Source organism: Pyxicephalus adspersus, chromosome 8 (assembly GCF_032062135.1).
Source record: "Pyxicephalus adspersus chromosome 8, UCB_Pads_2.0, whole genome shotgun sequence".
In the NCBI taxonomy this organism is placed as follows: domain Eukaryota; kingdom Metazoa; phylum Chordata; class Amphibia; order Anura; family Pyxicephalidae; genus Pyxicephalus; species Pyxicephalus adspersus.
In genome coordinates, this window is record NC_092865.1 from 68,327,500 (window position 1) to 68,336,356 (window position 8,857).

The 8,857-nt window shown below is 37.5% G+C and overlaps 1 protein-coding gene across 1 annotated transcript in view; it reads right to left on the minus strand.

The window, feature by feature from the left end:
• LOC140337485 (inter-alpha-trypsin inhibitor heavy chain H3-like) overlaps nucleotides 1–2,098 on the minus strand; it is a 44,095-nt gene extending 41,997 nt beyond the window's left edge. The window contains exons 1-2 of the mRNA XM_072421235.1: nucleotides 1,959–2,098; nucleotides 91–108 (exon numbers count right to left, since the gene is read on the minus strand). Of these exons, the coding sequence (XP_072277336.1) occupies nucleotides 91–108; nucleotides 1,959–2,051 (111 nt within the window). The 5' untranslated portion in view covers nucleotides 2,052–2,098. The remainder of the gene's footprint in view (nucleotides 1–90; nucleotides 109–1,958) is intronic.
• Between the last annotated feature and the right edge of the window lie 6,759 nt (nucleotides 2,099–8,857).

The following is an 8,857-nucleotide window of genomic DNA, read 5'->3' on the forward strand; positions in this document are numbered from 1 at the left end:
GGAGCCTACATTGGGTTTCTTCTCCCTGCTCCTAAATGCATTTGTTTTTGTTATAACCAGTTAGTTCACATTTTGCTTCCTTATTCTTACCTTTTCAGTGCTTCTCTTCTGTGAAAAAAACACAAAGAAAATATTGTTATGCATTGCACGTTTAAACAGGAAATGTAATTAAAAAATTGGATAGAGTGATATTTTTTAACAGGCTATACATAGATTAATGTACACAATGGATTTCAGTTTACTGAATTTAGATCACAATACAGGCACATAGACTATAATAAAACTTTCATGGGGTTTTAACCTTTATCCAATTAGTATTATTACACAGTATTTATATAACACCAACATATTAAGCATCGCTGTACAAAGTCCATAGTCATGTCACTAGTTGTCCCTCAAAGGGGTTCACGATCTTATGTCCCTACCTCAGCCCTATGTTAATGTATTTATGTATGTTAATCTTTAACACAGTCTAAGGTCAATTTGGGGGAAGCCAAATTACCTAACTGCATGTTTTTGGATTGTGGTAAGAAACCCACATGCGGATAGTGTCCTGCCGAGATTCGTACCTGGGACCCAGTGCTGCAAAGGCTAACCACTGAGCGCCCATGCTGCCTTATCCCATCCTACCCAAGTTTAAATGTTTGGTTGTAGTTCTACTGGAAAGTGAAACAGACATGATCTTTAGGTTTGGGGTGTCCAAAAAGGTGCATGAAGGCATATCAAGGATAGATTTTAGCATGCAAGGCATGAGACACCTTTAATGTAGTGCCTATAAAGAAGCATAGTAATCCCTTACTAAGGTGATGAAACTACAGAATTCCGGAAATCACAGCTTTATTAAATCAGGTCTGTGGTGTTATTTAGCAAAAACATAGAAAAACTACACAGGCAGTTAGTAAAAAGCAGAAAAACAGAGTAATTTTAAAACAAATGACATGTCCCCCATCTAAAAAAACATACAAATATTTGTTTATGCTCCTTGGCTAACTTTACAGAACAAATGCTTTATAGCACAGATACAACCAAAAATGTTATTGCATACAGCTATTTGTTGGTCATTAACAATACAGTGTATGGAATCTACAGGTTTCTCAATGACCGTAAAAGCATTGGTTTCGTTTCACCCATATTTGTTATTTGTTTCCAATCTCTTTGTTAAACTCAATATTCCTAAATAACTCTATTGAAATAAAGTGTAGAGGGTATAGGAACAATGGTTTTTATGGAATTCGGCTCTATGCAAAAGAGAATGTATAATCCAATATCTTATGTTAGTGTAGCCTAAAAGAAACCAAAAGGGCCACCATGGAATCATTGTGAACCACAGAGGTGATCTCCTAAAAATTACATTTTTACAAATTCCCTATCTGAGACTCGTTGTTTGGGATTTTTACATTTATACTTTTTTGCCCCTTCACCATTGGTAAAGGTTTATAGCACAGATACAGAAAATTAGTAAAAGACAAATAGATACATTTAATAAAGGACAGTGATGCAGATTATAGAATAGTGCTACCAGAGACTGCCTCATTATTAAAGAGCAGCCTTTCTGGAAACTTTTACCATGGTGTAACCCTTGAAAGAACTTTCAGGTCTTCAGGGAACCCCTACTACTATTACTATAGCCATTACTATATCCACAGGTCACAGTAAGTTAACACTCCAACGCTGTGGCTCCATGTGGGTCTAAAATGGCCCTTAAAGTCCCACTGTGTAGAAGTCATACAACATATAACATTACCATCCAAAACCAGCTTTGTGCAGGAATAGTTGACTCTCTATTAGTGCAGTGTTGTATGCCACATAACCAATGAATAAAATATATACCAATAATTTCAAGAAGCTGTAAGCTTAGAAAACTCTGTGTCTGTTAGCATTGACATGTCTGCTTTAAATTTTTACAATTACAATTACAAATACAATTTTTAATTTGTAATATAAGAAGATACACTTACCTGAATGTTTCTCAGTCCTTCAATAACAAAATCACTGTTAACTGGAGAAATGACATAAAACAGCAAAGTGCAAACCAGCAGTAGACCAGCCATGTTTACAATGTGTTATTTCTGTTTGATTCATCAGTATTCCATCCAGTATTAAAAGCCATGTTAATAAATAATTAAAGGTCAGACATTGCTAAACACCATATTACATTGCTAAACACATAACCCTCTCACTGCCTTTAGATAAACATAATGTTATTTATGTACATGTTTCATCATTGGAAGAGTGTAAGGGCATATGCAATGAGGATTAAAGGAAAAATGGGCAAATTGCAATAACTCAAGGAATCCACAGAGACACAAAGAACAAAATTTAGTGTTATCTTTAAATTGTCTACTTTAAACTCCACTCTGCAATGCATGACTCTGTACAGAGATCTAATTATTACTTATTATATTATAAATTATAGTTTGTTTTTTGTTGTTTTTATTATCGGTCTTTCTTAACTTTGAAAGCTGATTATTGTTCTTTTCATCCTTTTTTGGGGTGTGATTTTCTATATTGGCTCATGTGCAATTTGACGTTTTGCAACTGCTAATACTTTGCGCAATGACTTACCTTGGCAAGTATGTTATATTTATTTGACTTGGCTTATGAATGTTTCTAAAACATGTATGAGCAATGACTATTAGTGAGCCATAAACATGTTATTTTATCTCTGCAGTCATCCCTGGGCATAAATGTAAATTTTAAACATTTAATACTCATATACCATTTTACTTCAGGAATGACCATAAATTATTATTATTACACAGTATTTATATAGCGCCGACATATTACACAGTGCTTTACAAAGTTCATCAAAGGTCACATCACTAGTTGTCCTTTAAAGGAGCTCACAATCTAATGTCCCTACCATAGTCATATGTCATTATTACAGTCTAAGGTCAATTTTGGGGGGAAGCCAATTAACCTAACTGCATGTATTTGGAATGAGGGGGGAAACCCATGCAAGCACAGGGATAACCTGCAAACTCCATGCAGATAACGTTCTGGCTGAGATTTGAATCTGGGACCCAGCACTACAAAGGCCGGAGTGCTAACCAGTGAGCCACCGTGTAGCCCAGATAATATTTATACCTAAAGGTACACACTTTTGAACAGTCTACCTCTTTTGTAGTTTTATTGTCCTGTAACGTCACTTGGCTTCTATGATTCTAGGAGCATTTTACATAACATGTATTATGAATCACACCTATAATCCAACTGTTTGTGCAAAGTATCAACATTTATCCACAGATACAGTCACTTGGACACATTGGGCCTGATTTGTTACAATGAAATTTAAGGCTGTAGAAGATACACTTTTATCAGTGAATCTGGGCGATCATTTAAAAAGTTATTTGCTATTTGTTAGCAAATGTTTTCATTCTGGGACCAGATCCATTGCAGGTTTTCTGGATCACCCAGCTTCACTGATGAAAGTGTATCCTCTCCAGCCTTGGAGAGCTTTAGTAAATCAGGCTCTTTGGTATGACGCTCAAATTTATCTGTCAACCCCTGACCTGTCTCCTTCAGTCCTAGATAAGGTCTCATGCTGCCTGACAGGCATCTCATCATGGATGCCTGACAGATTTCCGGAAATCTGGATAAAACAGAACTCATCCTCTTTCCCCCTCACATTCCAAACCTCCCCCTAACATATTCCTAACGGTTAACAACACAGTCATTTGTACCTCAGACACATTGTCTTGGAGCCACCTTCAATTCTGCCCTCTCCTTTACCCCCCATATTCAGAACATTTCCAGGTCCTGTCACTTTCACCTACGCAACATCTCCAAAATCCGCCCCTACCTGTGCCCAGAGACCACCAATCTCCTTGTACACGCTCTTATCATCTCTCATCTGGACTACTGTAACCTCCTCCTCTCTGGTATTCCACTAACCCGACTCTCTCCTCTACAATCTATTATGAATGCTGCAGCCAGACTCATCCATCCTTCCCACCGGCTCCTCTTCCGCTGCATCTCTTTGTAGTTCTCTACAATGGCTTCCATTTCACCTTAGAATCAAATTCATCTCCTGTGCTTTGGCTTCAAATCCCTGCACAGTTCTTGTCCCACTTACCTTTCGGCCCTGATAGAAAAATATTTCCTGTTTATTCTTTTATTATTATTATTATTATTATCATCATCATAGACACCACGGAAAGTTACTTGTGCTGTATATTTGTCTGTATATGGCTGGTAGCTGAATAGTTTAAGAATTTCTAGTGGAGTTTCTAGTATAGTGTAACACAGGGACGAAGAGGGCACCTGTGTTACTGGGAAAACTTTTGGATGGACACTATCTGGGACTGCTGTTTTTTAGGTTTAACTGAGGTAAAACCAACAGAGATTTGTTTGTTTCCCTGCTGGTTGTTTAAATTTTTTTCCTGTAGCTAATTTTGCTGGGAATCTGTAAGAGTAGGCTGAGTCAATTCACAATTCTGGGTCCCACATTTTCCCAAGGCCCACAAACCTTTATAGCCCCAGTTTGAACCCTGAACCAACTTTTGGCCTGTGTAGAGAGAATCACTGGTTTTAAAGCAAGGCTGGACAGTGGGTTTTATGTTACCAGGAGGCTATATTTTTTATTTAAAGCAGTGGTCGCCAATCTTTCGGTCCTCACAGACCACTAAATACACAGAATCTGGACTGCGCATGTGCGGGAAACTTTTCCCAGAGTGACGTCATGATGCCAGAACCTGCCTACTCTCCCATCGCAGGCTCAGACATGCTTTCTTTATATCCTGGGGGGACAGCAGCATAGCACAACCATAACACAACCCAGGCTATGTCTCCAGTCACCATGGCAACCCTATCCCGATGCATTAGACCAAGGGCGCTCACACTGTTTTTGGCTTTTAAAATGGCTACTTTTAAAATGAGTAAAAATGATCTACCAACAATAAAAAGTTGGACTTAATAACTCCTGTGCGTGGTAGAGTTTATTTTGAAAGGCAGGGCTCCGCAATCTACTCGCATTGCCTTCTTAGCTCCGTTTTGACCCTATATTTTTCTATGTCTCAAGTTGTTATCATAACAGTATAATATCATAACAAGACTGTCATTTTGTTGATGGAAGACTGTTTTGTTTTTGCCATTTTTGGGCTTAAAGAGGAACTAAACTGAAAAGTGCCTAAAAAAAAAAAAAAATGAACTTACCTTCAATCCCACAAGACAGTCCGATCCATCCGGGGGTGTCCCGCATCGGGTCCCGCGTCGTCCCAGCATCTGTCTCGGAGCCAGCACTCTGGGCACCACCATCTTCTCCTCTTCTTCCGGGTTCTTCATCCTACGTCAACTGACCCAGGTGCGAGATCGGGTGATATAGGATGGAAAAAAAACTTGCTAAACTAACTGCACATGCGTGAGATTGGCAAATTTTTCTCCTTGCCCAAAAAGGCCCAAGAGCCTCCTGGGATGCGTGACGTAAGTATCCCAGGAGGTTCTGCGCTCCCATTCATGTCCACCCGATTGAGAATTAGGGGGCGGTGCTGCACCCTTTTGTTGCACTTAAAAAAAAAAAACAACAGAATTTTTTACTTACATAAAAGGGTTGTCTACCCTTTTATGTAAAGTGAAATTTCTGAGTTTAGGTATGCTTTAAAAAATACCAGCAGGAGCCCTAAAAAGACCTGAAGTTACCTCATTGCCAGTTTGCCATTTGAAGGTAATCTCCGCAGTAGAAACCAGGAGAAGCAGAATGTAGTCTCCAACAACATAGATTTTACAAGCACTGTCAACAGAGAATCATCTATGGGTAAAAAAAAAAATATGACTCAATCAAAAAATTGTGTATGCTTAACAAAAAATTGATAAACCTCTCACTGAAGATTTACAAAGTCCTAGTTATGATCCACTGCCAGGCTCTTTGGTGCATGGACTAAAAATGATTTAGATGGACATCACTGCAAGAAGAATCAAAGAAAGAATTTTAATATGTATACATTTTGACTGGAAACAAAGCATCACATCTATATCCCCAGCCAGGTTTCAACGGAAAAGTTTTTTTTAGAACTATAACCTCACTTGTATCATTTAGGCATATTGGTATTAAACCTCAAATGAAATGAAATAGAAGAAAGGAGATCCGTCACTACCCTTACATATGTGTGTAATCTATGGAGCAGGTTTTATATAACAATAGGGAGAAACTGGAAAACATGTCTAAAGAAGCCTAAAACTCCACCTACTGGCTGAAAATAAGACTACTGTATATCGATGTACAATACAAACATAACTAACAAAAACAAGAAACATACTTGTGATATGGGGGATAACATTAATGTCAGATTCCCCCTTAAACATAAAGAGGGGGAGGCTTGGGTCTCTCTTTAGAGTCTTTGTTTAAGAGTCATAAATTTCCCCTTATCAGATATTTCTGTATCTGATTACCAGCATCCTTCTAGACCCTCAAACCTGTGATGGGAAAGTGGGGGAATTCTGGTATCATGAAATCACTATGTGTAACGATCAGGGGTCAGGCTCGGAGTCCAATGGCTGAAGCAGTCCAGGATCAATGCACAAGCAGCAGTAGCAGATAAGAAGCAAACAGAAATGTAGTCAAAGCACAAGCCGAGGTCGGTAGCCAATGGTGTAAGTTGGGGACGGAGTGCGAGGAAGGAGTAGTCATTTAAACAGCAGCCAAGGGTCGGTATATTATTGGTTATAACATATTAGAACACTTTTTACTAGTTTTAAATTCAAATGTGAAACATTCACCTGCAAGTGAACAGAAGCATTGTCTTTATTTTACTATTACAAAAAAAAGATAATTGCATTCTTTTGCAATCGGTTATCTCTTGTTTGAAAAGTTTACATGTCCTATGTGTAGACAGTGAGTAATATCCAGGAACTCAATATTTATATGAACTTTATCAGTCCTCTGAGCTTCTGATGAAAGTTTGTTTCATCATCAAAGGTCAAACATCATCACAACACCAGTTCCAATTCTCTCTTCATTTTACAGTGTTCTTTTTTTGTATTTTTAGTTAGCAAAGTAAATCTGGTAAAAATTCACTTTGCAAAGAATACCCAATAACATTCTTGTACGTAAATTTTAGAAACACACAGTGGAGAGCTTACATTTTCTTACACTATCCTAATCTACCTAGTATCAGTGGTCAGCAATTAGATAAAGAAGACCCCAGTGTCTGGGGTCAGTGGGAGGAAGAATGCCCTAGTGTCCACTGGAAATGGGAAGAAAAGAACTCTGGTGTTGGTAGTTAGTTAGTCCCAATGTTACCTGTCAGTGGAAGAATATGTCTGTGTTAGCGATTAGTGAAAAGAAGAAAAAAAAAATGCTCTAACAGTAAGTGGAAAGAAGAATGCCCTAGTGCAGCAGTCGCCAACCTTTCAGACCCCACAGACCACTAAATTCATAATTTTAAATCCTGCATACAATTAATATGAATTTTTTTTAAAAAGATAAATACATTTGTAAAATAAAGATCTTCCTAATGGTGCTGACAAGGACTGTGGAGGTTCTGATTCATTGATCAGCTCACGGTTAAGTGAAGTATTACTATTGTTACTATTATCATTAGTTGCGTTATCTTTGGTATTACTAAAGAAATGCAAAATGTTTGTTAGCTTTTTCTCACTCATTATGGGTTCATTTCATTCCAATCTAAGACCAAACAAGAAATTATAGTTTAAATTAAAGTCAAACTATTTGATGCCATTAAATATAACAGTTACAGAAAATACATAGTTAAGGACATACTTACCTAAATGAGCATACTTACCCGGACTGGGGTGACTGTTGTAATGGTGGAAATAATACTGATTTACAATAATACGATACAACTTAACACTACACTGACGTCACTCTGCGCCTCTCTTGTTTTTCTGTCTCTAGTACAGTTCATAATAAAAGTGCAATATAAATGCAAAATTTGTCATTCAGAATAAAAGAATTTATTAGAATATTGTTTTTGTTTTAATATAATTAAAACATAAAAATTGCAAATAATGTCCAAATTTTTCTCTGGACCACCAAAATTTTCTTGCAGACCGCTGTTTGGCGACTGCTGTCCTAGTGTCATTGGTCAATGGGAGAAACAACTGTAAGCCCCAGTGTTGCATGGCAGTGAGAGGAAGTATGCCATTGCAGTCAGCATGGATGGATACCATGTTAGTCAAACAAAGGAAGAATTCCCAGGGTTGCTTTTTCCGGTGTTGGTGTCAATGGGCTGAAACATGAGAGCAGATATTGTATGCATAGCTTACATAGAGGTGAAGCTGCAAAATGGCATACATGCTCGAGAAACAGAAACATGCATGCAGAGAAAAGCCTCTCAACAATTAGCACCTTCTTCCCAACCCAATATACTGTTAGCTTTGCTGCCAACACCTGTATTGGTAAATCCAACGCTCACTATACACATCACAATCTTACCATATAATCCACTTTAGATTTATTTAAGCAAAGAAAAATGAGGACCTACCTGAGCTATTAAATCATCTCAATTAAACCAGGCAGGCCCTTGCACTAGATAGTTGCTGATGTTAGATTCATCATTCTAATATTGCTTTTATTGGCTGCAGGGAATGAATTAGGCTAAGCAAATCTTTTTAATATGCAGTATTTTTTTTTTTGATTGATTGATTGATTGATTGGAGGAAAACGTCAAATTGATCAAAAATCAGTTAAACTTATTTTAAAGATAAAGGAAAGAGGAGCGTTTTATGGTATGCAAATTAGTCAATTTTTACTTCAAATTGGTATGATACATAAATGCCAGCAACAATTTTTTGTATACAGATATAGCCGTGAACGGAATGTTAGTTAATACAAACTGGTATTTGGTGATCACATAAAAGGTACCGTTGTCTCAAACCCGATGTGTTTCACCATAAAAAA